The sequence below is a fragment of the Stenella coeruleoalba genome (genome assembly GCF_951394435.1).
Source record: "Stenella coeruleoalba genome assembly, chromosome: 16".
Lineage (NCBI taxonomy): Eukaryota > Metazoa > Chordata > Mammalia > Artiodactyla > Delphinidae > Stenella > Stenella coeruleoalba.
In genome coordinates, this window is record NC_137162.1 from 26,458,472 (window position 1) to 26,484,687 (window position 26,216).

General features: G+C 41.8%; 1 protein-coding gene across 7 annotated transcripts in view; it reads left to right on the forward strand.

Moving 5' to 3' along the window:
* The window catches only part of ARMH3 (armadillo like helical domain containing 3), a 173,796-nt gene that overhangs the window by 32,124 nt on the left and 115,456 nt on the right, over nt 1–26,216 (forward strand). For 6 of the 7 annotated variants that reach the window (XM_079900635.1, XM_079900639.1, XM_079900634.1 and 3 more), the window contains 11 exons: nt 365–439; nt 524–610; nt 5,139–5,195; nt 7,108–7,151; nt 8,226–8,286; nt 10,139–10,185; nt 10,705–10,780; nt 12,465–12,558; nt 18,338–18,439; nt 23,123–23,181; nt 24,782–24,847. In XM_079900635.1, coding sequence (XP_079756761.1) covers nt 365–439; nt 524–610; nt 5,139–5,195; nt 7,108–7,151; nt 8,226–8,286; nt 10,139–10,185; nt 10,705–10,780; nt 12,465–12,558; nt 18,338–18,439; nt 23,123–23,181; nt 24,782–24,847 — 768 coding nt within the window. The remainder of the gene's footprint in view (nt 1–364; nt 440–523; nt 611–5,138; nt 5,196–7,107; nt 7,152–8,225; nt 8,287–10,138; nt 10,186–10,704; nt 10,781–12,464; nt 12,559–18,337; nt 18,440–23,122; nt 23,182–24,781; nt 24,848–26,216) is intronic. The other variant, XM_079900637.1, reaches the window with a different exon arrangement.

Here is a 26,216-nt window from a genome sequence, read left to right on the forward strand (position 1 = left end):
TATTATTCATTTATTTCAGGTGGTTTCCTTTCCCTGCCACTGCTTGAAGACTTCTGGATCATAAAGTTCTTCCTGTGCATCTGGGGAATGAAACCCAAGAAACTGTTAGGCAAATGCTTTTGTGAGGGTATGAGAGAAACAAGGAGAAGTTCAAAGATTTAGGAAGTTTTAATTTGCTAATTTCTTACCCTTCTAGTGTCTTGTCTATTCAGGCTCAGGTGGCTTTGGGAGTGCTTTAAGATCTGCTAAGTATCTAGTAGAATGTTTTAATATTTCTGTTTCTCTTAGATACTAGGTGAGGAGATATACATGAGATATCAGAGTGTCTTAGTATAGACTTTAAATAGCCTTTTATTATATTCAGGTGACAGATAACATCAGCCAGAACACTATCCTGGAGTATGTAATGATCAACAGCATATTTGAAGCAATTTTACAGGTAGGTCAGTTCCCTTGTCACCTCTTTCTTTTTTGGGTAAACCACCTCCTCAAGCACTCTCACCATTTCTGGTTCTGGTTACAGATACTCTCCCACCCGCCAAGTCGTAGGGAACATGGGTATGATGCCGTAGTCCTCTTGGCTTTGCTGGTGAACTACAGAAAATATGAGGTAAGTGGGTCCCTTAATGGAGAGCTGTTACCTTTCTACAATCTTCCTAAATGTGGCCACTCCTAGAGGATTTTGCTTAATGTAGAAGACATGTTCTTGGTAAATGGTTTATAGATTAATTTTGATAAACCAATTCTAGAAGTCCTATGTTAGATGCCTGCGGTAGAGGATATAGCTGTTTAAAGGAATCCTGTGGTGTAACTTCTAAAAAAGTGAGTAAATCTCTCTTAATGTAATGGTTCCCAAACCCAGCTTGTCATTAGAATCACCTAGTTATCTTTTAAAAAATATTTATTTATTTATTTGGCTGCGTCATGTCTTAGTTACGGCACACGGTATCTTCATTGTGGCGTGCAGGCTTTTCTAGTTGCGGTGTGCAGGGGCTACTCTTTGTTGCGGTGGCTTCTCTTGCTGTGGAGCATGAGCTCTAGGCGTGCAGGCTTCAGTAGTTGTGGCTCGCGGGCTTCAGTAGTCGTGGCTTGTGGGCTTAGTTGCTCCGCGGCATGTGGGATCTTCCCGGACTAGGGATCGAACTCGTGTCCCCTGCATTGGCAGGCAGGCAGCCAGCCACTGCGCCACCAAGCAAGTCCCTCAGTAGTTACTTTTTAAAAAGAAGATATTTCTGGGCCTTACTCTTTATATTATTTATTTATTTACTTATTTGTCTGTGCTGTGTGGCATGTGGGATCTTAGGTCCCTGACCAGGGGTCGAACCCATGCCCCCTGCAGTGGAAGCACAGAGTCTTAACCACTGGACCGTCAGGAAAGTCCCTGGGCCTTACTCTTTACACACCAAATCAGAATCTCTTAGGGGGTGAGACCTAGATATCTTTCTTTTTTTTTTAATATCTCCTTTTGAACGTGATGATCAGCCAGGATTGGGAACCACTGACCTAATGCATCTATTTTGAAATATTGGACTTATATATTGGATTTCTGCAATGCAATCAATCCACTTGTATAAATATCAACTGTTGGTTTGGGGGCTCTTTCTGATTTTGATGGGAGTTGAAGACAGAGCCTTATCCATATTAATTCTGGAGTTCTTTTTGCCTCTGAATTAGTCAGGGATAGATTTATAGGTTTTGAGATAAAGAGGTGAACTCAGAGATTTATACTTGGATTGGTGCATCTACTTGATTCCCCTCAAAAGGTAGAATACACAGAAAAAGAAGGGGGCCACTTAGGGAAGACCAGGGACCTCACTGGGGATTGCTTTGTAGGAATAGGGAGCACTTGGCACTGGGTCCTGGACACTAGGAGTACTTTACTGAACCCAGAAGTCAGGAGCTGCATTGAGGCAACTTGACTTTCTTCATTTAATAAGTAGCAATACTATGAGAAATGGGCCAGCTGGAGGGAATGTTTTCATTTTTGAGCTTCTGGATCTTCACTTAGTGATTTTTGATATGATTACTAGCCAGGTCAAAAGTGATGGGTAACATAAAATATGGAGCTTATTCTTATAAATAGGGATATGAAAGAAAGGCTGGCTGTGAGAAAGGAATACTTAAAGAGGGACTGGAATATGTGGAGCAATGTTAACGTGTTATAAATCCCAGGAGTTGATCGCTTTCATTGTCTTGGAGGAACTGACAAATGGTGTACAGAGCTACTAATAAATAAGTAATTTATCACCAACACCTGTTTTGCTGGTGCTCTGGAAGGGCAGGCATGGTAGCCATTTTGATCTCTGTCATGTGTAATAGCCTCTGGGGCCTTATTACAACAGCAGGAAAAATAGCTGAGGAAAAATGCTGAAGGTAGTTAAAGCGAGTTATGTGTGAAAGGAAAGAGCCATCATCAGTAATGAATATTTTTGGAACATTCTGCTGGATGTAGGCCACTCTGAGGCAATGGCTTGGCTTCTCTAAATGTGAACTGAGCCCTAGTTCAGCCCAGTAAGACTTTCTGAAATGTCAGCCTGAAAAATTGGACATGGCCAAGGAACTGGAGAAAATCATATTTCTTGAGTGGGGTATGCATCTCTAGTCTGTCAGAAACCCCAGAAGAATTAATACAGTAGGTGAGGGCAAGCTGGTAGGCATAATTTATCTGGGCTTTGCAGCTTTTGATATAAGTCAATCACCAGAAACCATTAAGGAAACCTGGTGACCATGGAGCAGGAAGGTTTTTGATAGGAGCATGAGGAATTCCAGATGAACATAGCAAAACCAAAAGCTGGTGAAGTTTTATGCAAAATACAAGAGGGTGTGCTAGGGGGAACAACATTCTAGTTACCACCACAATCGATCCCATGACCAGTGGGGTAAGTTGTAACCTTTCCAGAAAGGTGCAGAGAGCACCAGAGAGGCTTGGTGTCCAGCTAAACACAGAGAAGAGAGATTAGGTGTTGGACTTAAGGAATGGAAGTAGTTCTTGCTCACTTCAAATAATGCATTCCATTTTAGTAATTTCATCTCAAGAGATAGAGGAGGCCAAAAAAAAAAAAAGGTCTAGGGAAGAGCAATGAAATTTGTTAAGTATGGTTTAGATCAAGTAAAGGCTGGACCCTATTAGAGTGATTCTGTGAAGGCTGACTGAGTGTGTAATCCTGTCTTGCTGATGAAAAGTAGATTGCCTTGAGTTTTAAAACATGACCACAACAGGTATATAGTGTTAAGGAAAATCAGTGTCTGACAGAATAGAAATTTTCACAGCATTAAGATCTTGGCCTTCTGGGTTGGCCAGGTCTTCTGAGATGAAGTGACTCAGCCCCCAACTGCTGCCCTGAACATGATGTTTCCCAGAAATTACAAAATTGTTTATTATGTCTGGTTGTAAGTTGTTCCTTCTCTTTTTCTTTCTCTCTTTTTTCCCTACAGATCTTCCTTTGACTGTGATAAAAATGTCAAAGGAAAAAAAATATAGCTACCAATAATCGAGCCCTTATCATATGCCAGATACTGTGCTAAGGATTTTACTTGATTTAAGTCTCATAGCAACCCCAAGGAAGAAAACATTTTTCCCCATTTTACAGATGAGAAAATGGAGCTTAGGTTTATTAACGTGCCTAACTTGTCACAATAAGTCGAGGATCTAGAACTCAAATCCTTGATTTTAGCCACCTTGCCTTTTCCTCAACTGTTGCTAATGCATAGGCTGTTCTTGGTAATCAGATGGTCCTTATTATTACTTAGGACAGTCTACTTTTGGGAAGGTGATAACTAGGACTTTTCAAAAATTGTGCCAAGAGACAGTGGCCTGTTCTTTCTACTGTTGTTTTCATTTGATGGCATCTCAAGGTCAGCCTACTGCTGATTTTCAGTTCCAAGGATCCACTTGCTTTGGACGTTGTCTGAAGTCTGTAGCGTCAGCAGGATTTGACTGTTAAGTTATAGGAAGAAGTATTGAGAGCCTTCCTCTGTCAGATCAAGTAACGAATGGAGTGAGTTTTACCTCCTTGAATTGTATTGTAGAAAACCTTGTAAACATTTGGGCTGTTAAAAAAACAAAGCTTCTCCTTCTCTATTCCCAGTTAGCATTCGAAAGATGCCCTCAGAAACTTGATTAATAAAGTCTGTGGGGTGGGGGGGGTTAACCTTTCAGTTGGGTTTCCAAGCTTCTCAGTAATGTTTTCTTGGTTGCTGTAAGAACTGCCAATCTGAGAACTATTGTTTCTAGCTTCCCCTGGGTTAGAATTGGTGCCTGATCTGTAGTAGGTCTTTCCTCACATACTACGCAGGGGTTGTTTCCAAGGTGAGCACGTCATTGGTTCTCATCCCACTGGTAGGAGATGGCCCAGTTGCTTAATGAGTTTAAATATATATATATTTCCATATGCTGCCCAGCTGAGATTGAATCTGGAAAAACTCAAGAAATCTTCCAATATTTTAAGTGATGGGACAATCATTAAATCCCAGTGTCCTGACCAGATTGTAGTTTGGGTAATTACATCTTTTTTTTCAGTTCCCCTGCAGTGTTATTTGGGTATTGGATCTATAAATGGCCTCTCTGGCTGTTAAGCAGCTGCCACTTTCCACCCCCAAGGTGGCTTTGTTTTACGGGTGGGTGAATCAGTCCTTGGATATAGTTTGTGGAATGGTTAGGGAGCCTTTGGGATGAGTGTAAGTTAGCAACTTATAAATTTGTGCCTTATGGCAAGGGAGCTTTTATGCACCCCAAAAGACAGCTGTCCCTATAGACTCAGTAAATTATTGGCAAGATAGGACAAAGTGAGTGTTGTGGAGCGTTCACTTACTTCTTAGAAACAAATAAGAGGGAAAGATGGGAGAAGTGGCAGACATAGGCCTGAGCTGATTCAGTCTAGAGGAAAATGTGGGTAGAACAGAAGTGTGTGTGTGTGTGTGTGTGTGTGTATCTGTGCATGCTTGGTGAATGCCCATGCACACTGAGAGATTTACTGGAAATGGAGGAAGTCACCTGGCAAGATAGTTGGGCATAGGTATTAGGAGCATCACTCTAGAGAGAGCACCTTATGGAAGCATTTTTGTGAACACTTTGTTAAATAGCTAATGGGTTCTTAACTAGGTCACACTCACCTGGAGTCTCTTCTCTTGTTTAATAGTCTGTGAATCCTTATATTGTGAAGCTGTCTATTGTGGATGATGAAGCCACGCTCAATGTGAGTATCTGGATCCTTGTGTATTGTTTTAATTACTTGCCTTTGGTGGCCCTACTTTTAGTAGATATTTAGAACAGAGAGTAGAGAGCTAGTGTGTTAATTTCATCTGGCTATAAAGAGGGAATAGGTATTTCTTTTTAGAGCATCAGTGCTACTGTCTTACTGTTTTCTATTTTCTCATCATGGAAGGAAGGTGTGAGGGGATATTTGCTTGCTAGTCATGATGAAATGGTCAGTTATATTTCATGTTGTAGTGTGCTGAGGTTGATTATCCTACAGAGTCAAGAAGTTACATTTCCAAGAATAAGATTTAGATGGTATATCAAATCACCATGATGTACACTTTAAATATCTTACAATTTTGTGTGTCACTTATACCTCAATAAAGCTGAAATTAAAAAAAAGAAAAGCTTAGATGACTCAATGTTGTGAGATTTCTTCTTGTAGAACCATCCAGATTATATTTATAGCCTGCCTTGGTGAAGCTGAAACATGGAGGACGATATATATCTGCTACGTATATCCATGGAGGTTTGGGAAATAACATCTGATCTCTGAATATAGGGAGGAAGAAGATGACCAGGTGTCTGGCTTTATTCTCTTTCCATCTTGCCCTCTTCATTCTTCTAATTTCTCTTCTGAAAAAAAAGCACACATGATTCATCCTTGTGGCCTTAATTGATCTTTGTGATATGCTTAGCAGTTTCTAGGGGGAAAGTTAATAAATTGATATTATTGGATGCTTCTTCCCATTACATTCCTGTTTTCCTGTGGCCTGAGAGTAGCTTGTCTTTGTTTTTAAAAATAAATTTATTTATTTATTTATTGTAGGCTGCATTGGGTCTTCGTTGCTGCGCACGGGCCTTCTCTAGTTGCCGTGAGCAGGGGCTGCTCTTCGTTGTGGTTGCGCGGGCTTCTCATTGCGGTGGTTTCTCTTGTTGTGGAGCACGGGCTCTAGGCGTGCAGGCTTCAGTAGTTGTGGCATGCAGGCTCAGTAGTTGTGGCTCGCGGGCTCCAGAACACAGGCTCAGTAGTTGTGGCGCACGGGCTTAGTTGCTCCGCGGCATGTGGGATCTTCCGGGACCAGGGCTCGAACCCGTGTCCCCTGCATTGGCAGACGGATTCTTTTTTTTTTTTTTAATCAATGTTGGGGAAGCAATGACAGGTTCTTCATTTTTTTTAAAAAATTAATTATTTAATTTTACTTTTGGCTGCGTTGGGTTTTCGTTGCTGCACCCAGCCTTTCTCTAACTGTGGCGAGCTGGGGCTACTCTTCGTTGCGGTGTGCAGGCTTCTCATTGTGGTGGCTTGTCTTGTTGCGGAGCATGGGCTCTAGGTGTGCGGGCTTCAGTAGTTGGGGCTCATGGGCTCTAGAGCACAGGCTCAGTAGTTGTGGCGCATGGGCTTAGTTGCTCTGCGACATGTGGGATCTTCTTGGACCAGGGCTCGAACCCATGTCGCCCGCATTGGCAGGCGGATTCTTAACCACTGCGCCACCAGGGAAGTCCCTGCACCTTCATTTAATGTGGGACTCGTCACTTTTATTATGGGTTGTCTTAGAGACATTCGAGAGCTTTTTGTTTGAAGATTCTAACTCACTCTTTTCTTTTGAGGTGAAAATTATCCCAGTGAAATTGTCAGTGGTCTGAGCTGGTCTGTTTCATCCCTTGTTACTCTATTTTAATTGTATCTGGAACCCTTAAGTAAGATAATTAGATCAGAAAAATCTTTCCAAAGAAGTTCCTTTTGATCCTTTGACAATGTCTCTCAGAATTCCTGTCCTTGTTGCCTACTTTCAGGTAGAACTTCTTGGGCTTGGACCATGGCACTGTAATTAGTGTTTTCTGTGGTCTAGTCATAGTATCACCAACAGCTCCTTATTTCACCTGTGCTATCTTTTTTTTCTCTCTAGGGAATGGGGCTTGTGATTGCTCAAGCTTTATCTGAGTATAACAGGTAAGTCCACCTTTCCAGAAGGGAAGGGTCTAATTTTCGTTTGAATTGGTTGAGTAGGAAACAGGTTTGTTAAGAGTTCTTGGGTGAACGTCTCTTACCTATCCTAGAAGAGTATTTAGAGGTACAGCTGCTGGCAGATGCATTTGTTCTAGCTGGGCTTGATGGCTTTAGCAGCAGTTGTTTTTAACACTGGGGAGAAGTAGCCACCATGTTAGTGTCCATCTTTTGTTTAAGCAACTCTTACATTCAAACATTCTTATGCAACCTTTGGTATTTTATTGCAGAGCATTTTAACTAGTTTTCCAGCCATAAGCAGGCTCTTCCATTTAGCCCAATGTATCATATAAATACCGTTTTCTATGTAAAAAAGGTTGTGAAACACTGCTTTTTGTATGCTTAAAAAAAAGAAAAGAAAGCACTGAATTAGTTCTAGTTTGACAGATACTTCTTTTTCATCAGTAATCAACTGCAGCTTCCTAGAGTCCCTGTCTGTTCTGGGGGCTCTTTTCATTGATGCTTGCTTTCCCTCTTGCTGGGGATGGGGAAGGATTTGGTATTCAGTGAATGGAAACCAGAAGTGTATCTAATCCTGGCAAGGACCAGGCAGGATCTTTCTTACTCCTTTCCAGACTTTGCTTATACACGATTGGGTATTGGGATTTCAAATCTGTCCCATCTCCACAAATAGTTTAGCTCACAGATTTCCCTCCTTTTCCTTCAAAAACAAACAAGATTTTCACTGTTACAGCCTTAATTTTACTGTCACACTTTTCAAGTAATAGTCTGTTTGGGAAATAACTGGATCAGCCATATGTTAGAGCAGTTTCACACTTTTGCAGCTTGCTTTCTAAGACTCTCCCGAAGTAGCTGGGCATTTTGGTACACGCTACCTCAAGAGCAGATGGGTGCCTCTTAGCTTGCAGGGGAAACTGCAGTGGCTGGGTTGTCATAACGCTTTTGTTTTTTGGAGTCAGTGAATTCTGCGAGTGAGCTGCTCTGATTACCACTTGGTATGCCAAGGACAAAGACACGTGATAAATAATACTAAAGTTGAATTTAGTTATTTTTGTTCAGGCAGTATAAAGACAAGGAAGAAGAACACCAAGGCGGTTTTTTCTCTGCTTTAACAAATATGGTAAGTCCTACTTGTTTTTTCTCTCCTGCTCAGAAATATATGAGATCTGCAGGGGTAGACAAATTTAGACTCAGAAGTTTATTTTATTTTATTTTTTGCGGTACGCGGGCCTCTCACTCTTGTGGCCTCTCCCGTTGTGGAGCACAGGCTCCGGATGCACAGGCTTAGCGGCCATGGCTCACGGGCCCAGCTGCTCCGTGGCATGTGGGATCTTCCCGGACCGGGGCACGAACCCGTGTCCCCTACATCGGCAGGCGGACTCTCAACCACTGCGCCACCAGGGAAGCCCCAGAAGTTTATTTTTATTTTTTTTTCTAATATTTGTTTATTTGGCTGCCCTGGGTCTTAGTTGTGGCATGCAGGCTCTAGTTTCCTGACCAGGGATTGAACCCGGGCCCCCTGCATTGGGAGCATGGAGTCTTAATCACTGGACCACCAGGGTTAGAATTTTTTTTTTTTCCAATTAATCAATTCAATTTTTTAAAGACAACAAAAACAAAAAAAGCGTTCATATTAAGCCAGACTTTTGCTTCCTAAAGAGTTGGCTCTGTTTGAGGACTGATGCTATGGAACACAGAATAGGAGGATTTAGATCCAAGTCCAACCCTGAGTGATCCTTGGCTGTCTGCAGTGGCCCCTTCATCTCTTGTAGTTGGTCCTGGATTCGAGGGATTGGTGCAGTGATCTCAGCCACTCATCTAAAGGCTTAAGGTCTGGGCTGAGAGGTCCATAGTTTAGGAAAGTTATTGGTTCAGTTTGCAAGACTCCTGAGCAAGGTATCTCAACCTTAGCACGATAGGCATTTTAGGCCAGATAATCTGGGACTGATTTTTAAGATATAAATCTAGGAGTCTTGGAACTTAGATTCAGAAAGTCTGTCTTCTTGGGCATTAGTATTCAAGTAATCAGCCCTAGAGCAAGACAGATTTTGAGTTCATTGCAAGAAACAGCAGTCCTCCCATCTTGTCCCCCAAAAGGCAACTTTTCCCCCACAATATCTATGCCTTCTTCGTTCTCAGAGCCTACTGTCAAGGAAAGGACTTGATAAACTCTTTTACTCTGAAGCACAAATGGATAATCCCTCAGATGTCAGAGCAGTGTGAGTGCTGTATTGGTGTTTGATTAGATGAATTAGATATAGTTATATTGCTCCCAGGGACCTTTGCCTTCTAGCCAAGAAGAAAAGGTTTTCTACCAAATAAATGAAGCTCCAGCTGCATGGTTTTGGGCATCAATAAGTAGGTGGAAAAGGTATTCTTAGATGGATGGGCATCTATCTCAGTGCCTCTGATATCACACATATTGGAGGCAATCTACTCCATTTACTTATTCAACTGCCCTAGCTAGGTCACAAACAAAAGGTTTTATGATGTAAAAGATGGACGGTAGGTTTCATTTAGACAGTTCTGGTCTGAAATCCGGATATTCCCCCAAAGATGGCTCTGTGTTGGATGAACAGCCTGCTTTCCTTGTTCTTTGTGAGTTAGTTCCTGACTTCAAATAAGCAAATTCAAGGGCAGATGCAAAGTGATGAGGATGTTTAGGTTGCCGTTTACTTGTTGTCAGTGGTTACTAAACTTATGCATTAAAAAGGAGAGCTGGACAAAAGTAGTGGGATTGTTTTTTTGCTTTTTAAAGTCCCTTTAAGTAAAGACAAGTTAGGGGAGCTCTCATTGTTTCATTTATTACTTATGATTATTTTAAGATCTTCAAAGTGAACTGGTTTTGTTGTGTGTGACTGGTGGGCCAGGGTTCCAAGCAGCTTGTTTTTTGACTGATTAAAGGCTTGTAGGCACAGAGCACCTCTCACGTTTCCCTGCTATAACTCTGCAATTCCCCTTTTCTTCCACAGGTGGGCAGCATGTTCATAGCAGATGCCCATGAGAAAATCTCAGTGCAGTAAGTGGCTGACGTCCTTGTGCGGTGACTTGAACGTTAGTGTGGGCTCTCACTGGATATGAAAGTGTGAAACGTTACCTCTGCTAATCTTTTATAGATTCAAACTTTTTTGGTGATTTATCAGCTGTTTCTTGAGTTTTAAACAATAATGGAACCTTAGAAAACTCTGCTTCAGTCACATGTAACGAGCCCCAAGAAGCTGAAAAACGGTTCCCAGCTGTCTCTGGAATGAAATGAAAGAGGGCTTGGTGTCTGAGCCAGTTAAAGACTTAACTGGATTGGGGTGGAAGAGCGAGAGGGGGAAATAGTGAATGAAGTAGATAAGAACTAGTTCTAAGGAATTAAAGTTAAAGCTCTGACTGTATACCCTTTACATAAGCCCCAAAAGGAAATAAAGGGAGCATTAGAAACTCAAAGGGATTTATAGTGAGGAGCTGGAGTGAAATCTTACCTTGAGGGTTATACTCTTTTAACTTCTTCATTATAAGAAACTCTCCAATTTGTTCTCCTTTTCTTTAGAACCAACGAGGCCATCCTTCTGGCACTTTACGAAGCTGTTCATTTAAATCGGAACTTTATCACAGTGTTAGCCCAGGTTGGTTATGTTAAAAACTTCAATTCTTTTTCTCCCTGAATTTCATACATGGCTGTGCCGTGTAAACCCTACTTTGCATTGGTGAGTGGTAGTTATAAAGAGTTGCCTCAGTTGCCTTTGCTTCATGCTCTCCTCAAATATGTATGTTTCCATCTGGTGCTGAAATGGATCTGATAACATGCAAAGTTAATGGTCTTGACCAGTTTACTGATTCAGCTAAACAAATGAGATGAGATTACTTCATTTTGCTCACCGGAAATCCCTTGGTATTATCTGCCCATATGGATTTTTATAACAGGCTTTCTGCTTTCTAAACCTCTGTGGAATTACAACCGGAGATAAAATAGGCCACGTCACTTATCTTATTATCTTACCCATGTCCAAAGAAGAAGAGTACAAAATATCTTATGCAGCGTAAGGTTAGCTGTTAACCAAAAAAAAGAAAAAAAGTTTACAAATATTGAAAGCAGAAAGTCATAGAATCCTGAGTGCTGGATCACTTGCCTAAGGGATAGCCTCGGTAGTTGGTACAGAAGGGAACTTAAATAGGTTGAAAACTTGAGTGATGCTCATGAAAGCTGTCTTAAAAAATTGATAAAGTGTTTTTATTTTAAAGCCAGACTGTTTAAAATATGTATGAAGGTTTCTTTTACAGGAAAGTTTGCTTATGCTTTTTTCTCAAAGGGCAGATGTGTATGGGATCCACTGAGTTTCAGTAACAAAAAAAATAAGGTCAAAAAGCAGTGTGCTGGTTTGAGGGTCTGGCTAAGAGGGACTTATCATTTTTCATGACTGATAACATGAGACTTTACCCACTATTCTCAGGGTGTTCCTTGTCTGCTTTTTGAATTCTGTAACTGATTTTAAAGGAAGAAGTGAGATGGGTAAAATCTGGTAAAGTTGTTGGGGAAGAGAAGGGAGTAGCCACCACTCAGCCCAATTTTCAAGAGCTGATGTGGCAGGGATGGCTAAGGAAGGTAAGGGAAAGAGGAGTTATCTGTTTTGGTCCCCAGTGGATGTCTCACCCATGTCTCTGCCTCCCAGCCCCACACGCTCTTGTTTGTTGTGAAATGGGAAGGCTGCCCTCTGCATAGCTCTTTTTATAGTACCTGTTATCTCCTTGGCTCACCTGCATTTATTAGTCAACTATGTGGTCATTAGAACAGTCTGTAGATATGTTTTAGGTTGATCTGATAAGAATAGTCCCTTCTCAGATAGGTTCAAATAGGACAGCAAGTGCCCTTTTGTGTGTGTGTGGAATAATTCTGTGTTTTTTTGTTTTGTTTTGTTTTTTACATGGGCCTCTCACTGTTGCGGCCTCTCCTGTTGCAGAGCACAGGCTCCAGACCGGGGCACCAACCCTTATCCCCTGCATGAGCAGGCGGACTCTCAACCACTGTGCCACCAGGGAAGCCCCTATCCCAGTTTTTTATTCATATGGTTCTGCAGAAAAACTTATGTAATGGGAACTTAGTTGCTTAAAGAAAACTAGCCTGCAGAGCTTCTCATTAGAGTTTAGCAAGCATCAACAGTAATCAGGTACTCATAGGAACTAAATGTAGAAGCAGTCCCTCCTCAGTGAGCTTTCTGTCTAATTATGAGGCCAGGAATACCAGAAAGGATAAGCAGAGGATACCCAGAACTGGATTTTCTCTTTCTTACCCTTATCTGTGCTCTCGTTCAGAGTCATCCAGAAATGGGCTTGGTGACAACCCCCGTCGGCCCTGCTCCAGCAACCCCAGCCACACCACTGGGGACCACGCCGCCCTCCTCTGATGGTAAGTCCACCATCTCCTTTGTTTTCTTGACGAATATGATCTTGAAACTTCAGGGGTGAGCATAGTTCTTTTGGTTTTTTTGTTTTTTTTAACAAAAAGCACAATTGTTAATTCTTTTGCTTAAGAAATTATCTGAAGAACTGTCCTTCAGGATTCATGAAGCTCCAAAGAAAAGTCTGGAAAAGAGAGTCAAATGCTTTTTTCTGTAAAGAAGCTATATAACTCCAGCTTGTCCTCCTCAGGGAATGGCTGTAGAATCATGGAATGCTAGATTTAAAAGGGAGCTCAGAGGTCAGTGATGTCCGTCCTGCCAAACTGTCAGGGTACTTGTGAGGCTCAGATGAGATGTTTTATGAATATCTCGCTAAAATAAATGTAAAATAGTAATATTATCTCTTGTTATCATTTGACAAATGAGAGAATTGAGGCCAGAGAAATAAGAGGTTTGCCTAAGGTTAGTGAGAGTTGAGACTAAAAACCACAACATGGATCAGGGCTGGGACCATGCCTGTTTTGTTTACCACTAATTGCCCAGCATAGTGCCTGCATGGTCACTGCTTAGTAAATATTTGTTGAATAAATGGATGAGAAAGTGAACCTGGGATTTGCTCACTGTTATGTGTCTGCCAGGTACACCCAGTTAAAAAATGACAAGTGCATAATAATTGGGAGTTTGCTGGGTGTTTAAGACTTCCCTCCCTAAAAAAATAACAAAAAAATCTCCACTTACCACTGGCACTTAAGAAAAGGGTAACAGAAAAGAAATAATGAATTTTGCCTGATAAACTTTGTGTCAGCCTGAATTGGTTCTATTGTCAGCTGGGTGTGTTTGATGGAATAACTTAACCTAAAAATAATCTTCATTAATATTTGATGTTTTGCCTCAAATGTTGACCTCATTTTGGGTAAAGAAGTACAGGAAATCTAACTTTGATCCTTTCTTTGTGCCTCCCTCCTGTCTGTATGACATGACTGTCTTTGATCTGCTTTTTCTTCTTCAAAGTTTCATATAACACCTGTGGCATTAGCATTTCAAGATAGTACAAGCATTATTGGTATAAAAGCATGACTGGGAGGTGCCACTGATATTCAAGTCTATGGCAGCAAATTGGATCTGTTTAGAATTGAAAGTCAAATTCCAAAATACAGGTTTCCCCTGCTGTCTGAAAGTAGAGCTCTCACATGAAACCTTCTGTAAGCCGAAAAGGCGTAAAGCAAAGAAGCAATTACCTGAGGACACATCTTGCTAACAGGTTTACAAAGGAAATCTAGAAAAAGCACAGATGCTCACAGTTTAAAGCTGTGGCGGCTTGATACTTAGATGCTGCGTGTAGCTCCTGGGGAAGGAATTTGGTGGTGCCACTCTCAACTGCCTGGGATGCTCGCTGCCTCTGTTACAACTTGCTCTAAAACAAACGCTGAACACGACTTTCATTTTTTGCCTTTTTTCTTTCTTTCTCCCCCCCGCCCCCAACTCTTGTCTCTTGTTACATTCATTTCTAGTTGTTAGTAGGTGGTAGGATTTTTTTTTTCTACTTTTCATCGTCTAAATGTGAGGAAAAAAAAATGGAACGTGTATACTTTCTTTAAATTTTTTTTCAGTTTTATTGAGGTGATTTGATATGCATATACATTGTGAGAGAATTCCCCCCATCTATTTAATTAACACATTCATTACCTCACATATTTATCTTTTTATTTTTTGGAGGAGGTGAGAACATTTACGTTCTACTCTCTTAGCAGATTTCAAATACAACATGGTGTTATCAACATAGTCCCTGTATTTTACATTAGATCTTCAGATTTTATTAATCTTACAACTGAAATTTTGTACCCTTTTACCAACCTTTTTATATTTCCCCCACCCCTAGCCCCTGGCAACCACTATTCTACTCTCTGCTTCTATAAGTTTGACAGTTTTTTTTAGATTCCACATGTAAGTGATTCAGTACAGTATTTGTCTTTCTCTTTCTGACTTATTTCACTAAGAATAATATTCTCCAGTCCATCCATGTTGCTGCAAATGGCAGAATTTCCTTCTTCCTTGTGACTGAATAATATTCCTTTGTGTGTATATATATATATATATATATATATATATATATATATATATATATGATATCTTCTTTATCCATTTATCTGTAGATGAACACTTAAGCTGTTTCCATATCTTGGCTACTGTGAATAATGCTGTAATGAACACGGGAGTGAAAATATCTCTTTGATATCCTGTTTTCATTTCTTTTGTATATATACCTAGAAGTGGGATTGCTGGATCATATGGTGGTTCTGTTTTTAATTTTTCGAGGAACCTTCATACAGTTGTCCTCAGTGGTTACACCAATCAACAGTGCACAAGGGTTCGTTTTTTTCCACATCCTCACCAATACTTGTTATCACTTGTCTGTTTTTTCTTTTTTTTTTTTTTTTGGCCAGGCGGCTTGTGGGATCTCAGTTCCCCGACCAGAGATTGAACCTGGGCCTTCTGCAGTGAAAGCTCAGAGTCCTCACTGCTGGACTGCCAGGGTATTCCCTCTCTTGTCTGTTTTTTTTTTAAATTAATTAATTAATTAAAAAATTATAGTATAGTTGATTTACAATATTATGTAAGCTTCAGGTATACAAATAGTGGTTCACAATTTTTAAAGATTATACTCTATTTATAGTTATTATAAAATGTAGGCTGTAATCCCTGTGATATATCCTTGTAGCTTATTTAGTTTCTATAGTAGTATGTACCTCTTAATTCCCTAACCCTATTCTGCCCCTCCCCACTTCACCTTTTTTCTTTGTTTGTTTCTTTTTTTTTTATAAATTTATTTTTGGCTGCGTTGGGTCTTCGCTGCTGCCCACGGGCTTTCTCTAGTTGCGGTGAGTGGGGGCTACTCTTCGTTGCGGTGTGCAGGCTTCTCATTGCAGTGGCTTCTCTTGCTGTGGAGCACGGGTTCTAGGCGTGTGGGCTTCAGTAGGTGTGGCTCGTGGGCTTAGTTGCTCCGCGGCATGTGGGATCTTTCCGGATCAGGGCTCGAACCCATGTCCCCTGCATTGGCAGGCAGATTCTTAACTACTGCGCCACCAGGGAAGTCCCGCCTTTTTTCTTAAAAGTGGAAATTCTCTTTGGATTCTTTCCATTAGCGAAAACAGATACTAATGTAGGTTTTTCGTAAAGGCAAAGTGGCTTATGTAAAAATGAGCTTTCGAAAAGCGGGGCACACCTGTATCTTAATGAGAAGGAACATGTAGCAGGATTGCCTACTTGTCTCTGCTTATTCAGGTCACCAAATATTCCAATGGAAATACTGATCTTTCTCTTTAACGATGAAGCCTGCCTGGTTACCATGGATATCAAAAGGCGTGTATGTAGGTGCGTGTGTGCGTGCGTGCGTGTATGTGTGTGTGTGTGTATCTGAGTTCCATGCAATGTTGGGGTTTGGATGCTTCAGAGAAATGCCTTTCAAACTGTTCATTGGGAACGCTTCCACCCACACACTTGATTATGCAATGGCAGGATTTGTGCTTACTTACAACCAGTGAGCTTTTATTTTTTCTAGTGGGAAGATTGGAGTCAGCCCACTTTCAAGTGACTGTCTCCCTTGACAAAGGCTGCTGGGAAGAATTATGAAGCCAAAGATCAAGGAATAAACTCTTCCTTAGGAAGGAGATTTTAATTTGTGAGGGATTTTATTCTATCTCTTCTATTTTGTTCTTTTTCTTCTCTCCTAACTCATTTCCTTCTGTTCGAGTCTAAGTATTATAACCCTGTTTTCAAGTTTTGGTTTTTCATTGGTTTTTAATATAACTGGTGTTCAATAGCCTAGTTATATTTAAAGGTATGTCACTGGAGCCATTTTTTTTTTTTTTTTTTGGAGCCATTATTTTTTAAAAGCCAGCAGTTTAGCTGTAACGTTTGTTTCCAGTTCAGACTTGACATTTGACCGCTCAGCCTTGGCATGAGAGGACTTTCCGGTAAACTAAAAATACATATACTTCTATATTTCTACATATATAAGGCAGTTTTTTAGTTATTACTGTGTTTGAGTGGGGAAAAAAGTCCCACTAACCAGTTACATGCCTCTTTGTATTGAACAAAGGAATGATTATGGGCTCTGAGCTTCAGAATAGGCTGTAGATTGAAATGACAGTCTCAGGTCATTAACCCATAACATGAATTAAGACCTTTTAGTATTTCAACATAAAAATATATTTGTCTTTTATTAGTTCTTGGGGGCTGAACTGTGGGAAAACAGCCAAGGGTTAGGCGTGTTAATTGCTTCTCGTAAGGCTTTTTGCTGTGCTTGCTATGTATTTTGGATCCATAATATGCAAATGTTTCCCATTGTTAATAAATGTTCTCTGCATACATCGTAATAACTCCAGAGGGATTCATTATCGTTATGAATACATATTATGAATAATATCCCAAACTCAGCTGAGTCTTCGTAGGTGAAAATACAACAGAAAGCTATAGATTCTCTAGTTTGTCTGGGCTATCATGAGCTTCCTTTTGCTTATATATTATGTCTTAGACAGTGTAAAAGTACTTAACAAGATGTCTGAGTCTCGTGTAAAGTATTAGAAACTTGGGAAATCTATATTAGGGCTGTCCTTTGTCAGCCCTAGTCTGGTCCCTTACTGTTCATTGGGACTGTGACACAGAGAATGTGAGCAGGGGTAGTTTCTCTTGGAAACATCAAGCAGCTAGTTATATAAAACTCTGTCCCAATCAGTAATGTCTACCTACCTTTAGTCTGGTATTCCTTTTCAGGTTCCCTTTCAGGTGGGGAAGGGATTAAAAAATAGTATTTGAGGGCTTCCCTGGTGGTGCAGTGGTTGAGAGTCCGCCTGCCAATGCAGGGGACATGGGTTCGTGCCTCCGTCTGGGAATATCCCACATGCTGTGAAGCGGCTGGGCCTGTGAGCCATGGCCGCTGAGCCTGTGTGTCCGGAGCCTGTGCTCCGCAATGGGAGAGGCCACAACAGCGAGAGGCCCACGTACTGCAAAAAAAAAAAAGAAAAAAATAGTATTTGAATGTAGTTCTGCCTTAACTTTTTTTCCTTTCCATCTTGGGTATTTCCAGCCTAAAACCTTATTCTCAAAATTGAGCAATATTTCTCCATATTAGGAATGAATTGTCATTTATTTTAAGCGGTAGACTCATCAAAGCAAGGCTCATTTATATTCAGTACAGCTCTTTCACTTAGGTACAAATTAAATTGCTTTTAAGAAGGGCCTTGAACCCTTTTGGATTACTTGGGGCTAGAAAGTGGAATCAAAATACCCTTCTTAGGGCTTCCCTGGTGGCGCAGTGGTTAAGAGTCTGCCTGTTGATGCAGGGGACACGGGTTTGTGTCCCGGTCTGGGAAGATCCCACATGCCGTGGAGCGGCTGGGCCCGTGAGCCATGGCCACTGAGCCTGCGCGTCCGGAGCCTGTGCTCCGCAACGGGAGAGGCCACAACAGTGAGAGGCCCGCGTACCGCAAAAAAAAACAAAAAAACAAAAAACTCTTCTTAGGATGTTGGGAGAAAAGCACTGTTCTGGAGACTGACATTCTTAGGTAGGAGAGAAGGGCATTGGGCTTAATCTTGGGGGTAGGAAGGGCTGTAGAGGCCTAGGAAGACTAGATAAAGGTTTTATGATAAGCACTTGGTCTTTCCTCTGTTGTGTAAAAAGATTATTTCGTGATTTCCTTGCCTGCTGGCAAGTTGGCTGTCTGTATAGGTAGAAGTGTTAGATGGAATATGTTATAGGCTAAATGCATTTCATCTGTTTTATTCCAGTTATAAGTTCTGTGGAACTCCCACTGGATGCAGATGTACAGACCAGTAATCTACTGATAACCTTCTTAAAGTATAGCTCGATTGTCATGCAGGACACCAAAGGTAAGGCATGCTACTTTGGGGACTTAGGAAGCAGGAGGTGGCAGGTAGCTGCTTAGCTAGAGCAAGGAGCAGCATTAATACTTTGAAGCTTTGACAAGATTTACCATTGGGACCTCCTGTGCAAGGTGATGGTCCTGATTACTGGCAAACAGTGATTTCTTATTGCCAGATGACAATTAGATGGTGTTGGGGAAACCTGGAGCTGGAGGGGGAGTGCTCCAAAGTAGAACAGGAAAAAAATTGATCTCTACAAAAACTAGCAAGTCTTCTTAGCAGATTTTGATAAGTAGATGCAGACTCTTGTGTGTGGGAAGTGAGGGGATTAGCATGTTTCAGGGAATTCCCTTTTGAGGACAAGAACTGAAAACATCAGCTCATAGTGAGAATTAGGACTGTTGTACAGAGTACGGTAGGAAGAGGTGCGATTCAGAGGGACTGTGCTCTTTAACACTTAAAACAGGAGTGTCAGTACTCATCCCTGAAATGCAGAATGGAAGTGGGAGAGAAATAGGTATTAGAAAAGTTTGAGTTTATTCTGTCTAGTGTCCTGTTCTTCCTCTGTTGATGATTTTTCTATGATTTTTTTTTTTTTTTTTGCTGTACGTGGGCCTCTCACTGTTGTGGCCTCTCCCGCTGCGGAGCACAGGCTCCAGACGCACAGGCCCAGTGGCCATGGCTCACGGGCCCAGCCACTCCGCAGCATGTGGGCTCTTCCCGGACCAGGGCACGAACCCGTGTCCCCTGCATCAGCAGGCGGACTCTCAACCACTGCGCCACCAGGGAAGCCCTCTATGATCTTTTAATCGGTGGCAGGGTAGTGGAATAGTTGGGCTAGAAGAAGGGATTGGGAGGAAGCCCAGCAAATTCTGTCCAGTATATACATCTCAGGGTTTTTTTTTTAAACCTAGTTTTTTCTTTATACCAGATTTATATGTTTATAATTTTTATTTATTTATCTCTATTATATTTTTTTTTTTTTTTTTTTTTTGCGGTACGCGGGCCTCTCACTGCTGTGGCCTCTCCCGTTGCGGAGCACAGGCTCCGGACGGGCAGGCTCAGCGGCCATGGCTCACGGGCCCAGCCGCTCCGCGGCACGTGGGATCTTCCCAGACCGGGGCACGAACCCGCGTCCCCTGCATCGGCAGGCGGACTCTCAACCACTGCGCCACCAGGGAAGCCCCTCTATTATATTTTTTATTGTAGTAAAATTTACCATTTTAACTATTTTTAAGTGGCACTAAGTACGATCCCATTGTTATGCAACCATTACTACCATCCATCTTTAGAACTCTTCATCTTGTGAAACTAAAACTGTACCCATTAAAAACTTATTCCCTATTCTTCACATTCTCCCCTTTTCCCAAGCCCTGGCAACCACCATTCTGCTTTCTGTCTCTTTGGATTTGACTACCTCATATAAGTGGAATATATCCCCGTTTTAAGTTTCTCTGGAAATGAGCCTTTTATTTCATGGTGACACTGAGGTAGCATTTTTCCTCCAATTTTTTAAATGAAAAAACTCCAGTAAACAGAGAAGCTGAAAGGGTCACACAGTGATCAGTCATATACCCATTAACATTTTGCCATATTTGGTTTATCTCTAAATTTCTGTGTTATTCTTATTTTGGCTGAATAATTTTAAAGTAAGTTGCAGACGTCATTCTACCTTCACACCAGAAGTACTTTGGCATGTATCTCAAAATTAAAGACATTTTCCTAGATATCCATCATTAAGGCTAAGAAAATCAACAATAGTTCTTTTTTTTGGCCGTGCCACACGTCTTGCGGGATCTTAGTTCCCCGACCAAGTATTGAACCTGGGCCACCGCAGTGAAAACACCAAGTCCTAACCACTGGCCCACCAGGGAATTCCCAACAGTAATTCTCTAATATCATGTAATAGTCCATATTTAGTTTTTTCCCAATTGTCCCCAGAATGTTTTCCATAACCGATAGTTGTCTTTTTTTTTCTTTTAAATAAATAAATTTATTTATTTATTTATTTTTTATTTTTGGCTGTGTTGGGTCTTCGTTGCTGTGCGCCGGCTTTCTCTAGTTGCAGCGAGCAGGGCTACTCTATGTTGCGGTGCGTGGGCTTCTCATTGCAGTGGCTTGTCTTGTTGTGGAGCATGGGCTCTAGGCACACAGGCTTCAGTAGTTGTGGCATATGGGCTCAGTAGTTGTGGCTCACAGGCTCTAGAGTTCAGGCTCAGTAGTTGTGGCACATGGGCTTAATTGTTCCGAGGCATGTGGGATCTTCCCCGACCAGGGCTTGAACCCGTGTCCCCTGCAGTGGAAGGCAGATTCTTAACCACTGTGCCACCAGGGAAGCCCATAACCAATAGCTTTTAAACTACACTAGCATTTTATTTTATTTATTTTATTTTTTCATTTTTAATAAATAGTTTATTTATCCAACAGTTTCAACCCTGATATTGAAGTCTGTTGCAGAGTTTTGTTTTTTTTTTAATAAATTTATTTATTTATTTTTGACTGTGTTGGGTCTTCATTGCTACACATGGGCTTTTCTCTAGTTGTGGCAAGCAGGGGCTGCTTTTCATTGCGGTGTGCACGGGCTTCTCATTGTGGTGGCTTCTCTTGTTGCGGAGCACGGGCTCTAGGTGTGCAGGCTTCAGTAGTTGTGGCTCACGGGCCCTACAGTGCAGGCTCAGTAGTTGTGGTGCACGGGCTTAGTTGCTCCGTGGCATGTGGGATCTTCCCGGACCAGGGCTCGAACCCATGTCCCCTGCATTGGCAGGTGGATTCTTAACCACTGTGCCACCAGGGAATTCCCGGTGCTGTGATTAAACTTGGTTTTTATTGTTCTTTTTTTGTGCTTTTCTGAATTAAAAAAATGTTTATAATGAAATATGCCTTATTTTTGTTTTCAGTAACAATTTCTTTTAAGTGGAGAGATAGCTGCAGGCTTTTCTACAAGAGTTGCTTATCAGCTTAAGGGGAGGGGGAGGATAGTGCCAGAGAAACTCTGGCCAGGAATAGGTAGAAGAGTCTTATGAATCTAATTTTGCAGGCAAAGGCATTTCTCTTCTGGCCTAGGGGCTCTGCTGTAAGCTACTGGGAATGTCAGGTAGGAGCATCATCATTACTCTTTTGCACTGCCTATCACTGAGGAGAAGCAAATGTATTTCTTTGACCACACCCTCATTATGCCTTCTGATTGTCAGGTTTTAGTTGATAGATTCCATCTTTGAGGAAGTAACAGGTTAATGTCAGGGTGTGTACTGTTAGCTAACTTCTACAGCACTGTAATCCGTTAATAGATCTCTCCAGAATGGACTTTAGTCTGGGTCCCGTCAAAGCTAATTTGAAACATCATAAGCCATTTTTCTGGTTTGGATATGCTGGTATGACCTTTTTTTCTTTTTAAAAAATATTTATTTCTTTATCTGGCTTTGTCAGGTCTTAGTTGTGGCACGTGAGATATTTGTGTCGGCACGCGGGCTTCTCTCTAGTTGTGGTGCATGGGCTCTCTAGTTGTGGAGTGCGGGCTTAGTAGTTGTCACTCATGGGCTTAGTTGCCCTGCGGCATGTGGGATCTTAGTTCCCTGACCAGGGATCAAACCCCAGTCCTCTGCATTGGAAGGTGGATTCTTAACCACTGGACCACCAGGGAGTCCCAATGACCCTCTTTTTACCTCCATTTCACCCCTTCACCCACAAAGATCCTGGAAAGTAAAGAAGTTTTGATGGTTCTGGTAATTGGCAGTGATGGAGTAGCTCTTTCTGGGTCATTTGTTTGGGCTTAGAGCCCTGTTACTGAGGTTGCCTTCTTTTTTTTTTTTTTTTGCTGTACGCGGGCCTCTCACTGTTGTGGCCTCTCCCGTTGTGGAGCACAGGCTCTGGACGCTCAGGCTCAGGGGCCGTGGCTCACGAGCCCAGCCGCTCCGCGGCATGTGGGATCCTCCTGGACCGGGGCACGAACCCGTGTCCCCTGCATCGGCAGGCGGACTCTCAACCACTGTGCCACCAGGGAAGCCCTGCCTTCTTTTTTAATAACAAGAATGTGAGTTCTGGGAGACCACAGACCTTTGTTTAGTTCAGTGCTATGTCTCTATTGCCTAGCACAGTGCCTGCCACATAGTAGGTACTAAATAAATATTTTAGAGTGAATAGCTTTGGCAGGAAGAAAAATGATCAGCTTATGGTCATAAGTAGTGTTCACAGTGCAAGGAGAAGCATGAGCTTGACCCTAGTCTCCAGTTAATTTCTTTCTGATTCATAGCCAGTTTGCTATGAACAGTTATAAAACTTTTCTAGATTTTGTGGTAGATGGGTAAAGGTGGTGGTGCTTTTAGCTAGTGGATGAGGAGGGGTGGGAAAGGGAATAGGTTTGATTATTCAGAGGCAAAGGGCTGATATGGAAACAAAGGGCATAGCCCTGACTTGGGCCATGGTATTAGTGACCATTACAATAATTGGATGGTTCTCAGGAAGATGGTTAGCTATCCATCAGACTACCAGGATACTTAGGAAAAAAATCTTATGGGGGAATTCTTTTGCCTAGAAGAAAAGCAAGGATTACTCTAGTAGAACCTTGATTTTCATTCATGAATTTTGTGGGGAGAGAAAGTGTGAATGTTCTTTTTGATGATACACATCTTTATTCTCTATAGAAACATGGTCTGGATGATTTAGAGAGAAGGGTTTATTTTTTCTTTTCAGATGAGCACCGGCTTCACAGTGGCAAACTCTGTCTGATTATCCTTACGTGTATTGCAGAGGTAGGTCTCACCAGCCTTCTGGTATTAGCTAATCTCTTAACAAAGTGCTGTCTCTTTCTGCGCTTCTTCCAAGTTCCTCTCCCCTGACTTTTAGAATCCCGAAGTTTAGGAGAGAAAATCTTCCCACTTTGTATTATCTCCTCCACTAGAATGTAAGCACCACTAGAATGTAAGCAATAGGCGGTACTTTGTCTTCTTCACCAGTGTATTCTTAGCGTCTGGCACATAGTAGGCTCAGTATTTACTGCATGACCTAATAATGAATTGTGATGTGATAACTGCTATAACTGGAATATTCTAGTTCTTTTTTTATTTTATTTTTTTAAGATTCTAGTTCTTCAGAGTTTGAAACTCTGAAGAGAGTTATACCTCTTCAGAGAAAACAGTCCTGCCCTTTTGAAACTGTTCATGTTGGGTCTTTTGCATTTAGCAAAATGAAAAAAGGAGCTCAGGTTTCTGTGGGGACAGGTGGAGACAAAAGCCGAAGAGGGGCATTGGAAACTGAGTCAAGTGGGCTGATTGCAGTTTGATGAAGAACAAGAACCCGAGGGGAAAAAAGAAGAGATGCTTGGGCTTTGTAAGGAGACACTTTTGGTTGGATTAATTAGGCCTGAACTCACCCTAGATCTTGGTGGCAACACAGGTATGGCAGAAATTGAGTCAATTTAGAGCTAAATTTGTAGTTTCAGACTCTTCCTTCACTTACTCCTTACTCTGATCTTTTCTCTCCTAAGAAAAACAATTAAGGCGTGGTCCATGTGGAACAGAGATCTCTCTCAGTCTTTCCATTTTTATGTTCTTGGTGAAAAGATGACCTGCTTTTCACCAGGTTAGGGGTAGCTGGTTATAGAAGAGCTGCTTATTAGCAGTGGAACTGGTGTAATTGCTTTTCAAAAATCTTTCTAAGAAAATCTTCAAAGGAGTTGTTTTTCACAAATGGTAACAGTTCCTAGGAATTGGAGTCTGTAGGCACATCAGATCTTCAGAAGAGATGTTGGGAAAGGGCCAAGGGATGTTTATTACTGATTCATGGTGAGAGGTTTTTGATTTTATATCAGTCTTCAGCAAAGCCAGGGAGAGACGGGGTCTTACCTACTGCCAAAGCTGCCATGTAAGCAGCTTTCTCTTGCTATGCCAAGCCCGTTCCCGGCGGAGTGCAGACCTTTCTTCTTAATCGTAGATCCTCATGTGGGGCCTGCACATGTATCCTGCAATCCCTATGAAAACCTTCAAGCTGTCACAAACAGAGCAGGCTCCTTGGGCAGATGGGAAGGAAGAGAGAATAGGAAAACACATGCCTCTCAGCATTTGCCTCAAGTGCCTGTGCCTTAATTTTTATTGTTCGTAATTTGCTTAGAGACTTTTGGCCAGTTAGAGACACACTGGGAAATTACACCCAAGTGAAATCTCATGGCTTAAGTGGGGCTTGACATAAAGGCTCTAGGCTCATCCCATTACTCTCTAACTGGTCCTTGAAAGGAGTTCTTTAAGTCCTACAAATCCTTGGGCTTTAAGATGATAGATTATAGACAGATTATAAACTGAGTGTCTTAAGTATAGCACTCATTCCTTACTTTTAATCTGTTTTTATTTTTATTAGGATCAGTATGCCAATGCATTTTTGCATGATGACAACATGAATTTTCGAGTAAACTTACATAGAATGGTAAGTGTGACTTTTGCTTCTTGTTTTTTCTTAGAGGAATTTTTCTGCCAACACAAAATTGATCCTACTAGAACAAGTGTGGCTGGAAATTTATGCTAAAGGGCTCTTGCTTAACTGCTGTTCAGAAGACCCATACTGGTTGTTGGGATTTTTTGTGTGTGTCATGGAGGTGTTACCTGCTCAAGAGAGGGTGGAAAGATCCATGATCATATACCCATGGCAGTAATATTAGAATGTATCAGGGGACTTCCCTGGCAGTCCAGTGGTTAAGACTCTGCAGTTCCTCTGCAGGGGGCATGGGTTTGATCCCTGGTCGGGGAACTAAGATCCCACATGCCACCCAACGTGGCCAAAAACAAACAAACAAAAAACAAAAAGGGACTTCCCTGGTGGCACAGTGGTTAAGAATCCGCCTGCCAATGCACGAGACATGGGTTTGATCCCTGGTCCGGGAAGATCCCACATGCCACGGAGCAACTAAGCCTGTGCGTCACAACTGCTGAGCTCGTGTGCCACAACTAATGAAGCCTGCGTGCCTAGAGCCCATGCTCCACAACAAGAGAAGCCACCCCAATGAGAAGCACGCGCACCTCAACGAAGGGTAGCCCCTGCTTGCAGCAAGTAGAGGAAGCCCGCACACAGCAGCGAAGACCCAACGCAGCCAAAAGTAAATAAGTAAAATAAATAAATTTAAAAACAAACAAAAAAACCCCTCAAAAGTATATCTTGACTAGAGATATACTTTTATACAAGTATATACGAGATAGAATGTATCAGTAATGTAGATTTCAACAAGGAGATGGGCCTAAGCCTTTTGCTTTCAAAATGTAGTACGATCTTTGATTGGTTGATGCTAGATCCTGCTTTGATTTATTCATCTGAGAGGTGGGGGAAATAAGAGTATGAAGGATCAGGGAATTTCCTAAAACTTGGAGGTATGTTCAGAAATATCACATTGAGGTTTATATTAAAACTTTCTTAAAAAAAAACTATTTTTTTTAAACTGCTACTGTTGCTGCCTTTACACAGTCACATTTTCTTTTTTGAAAAATAAATTTCTTTTTATTTATTTATTGGCTGTGCTGGGTCTTCGTTGCTGCGCACGGGCTTTCTCTAGTTGCGGTGAGCGGGGGCTACTCTTTGTTGCGGTGTGCGGGCTTCTCACTGTGGTGCCCTCTCTTGTTGCGGAGCACGGGCTCTAGGCACGCGGGCTTCAGTAGTTGTGGCACACAGGCTCAGTAGTTGTGGCTCACGGGCTCTAGAGCGCAGGCTCAGTAGTTGTGGTGCACAGGCTTAGTAGCTCCGCGGCATGTGGGATCTTCCCGGACCAGGGCTTGAACCCGTGTCCCCTGCATTGGCAGGCAGATTC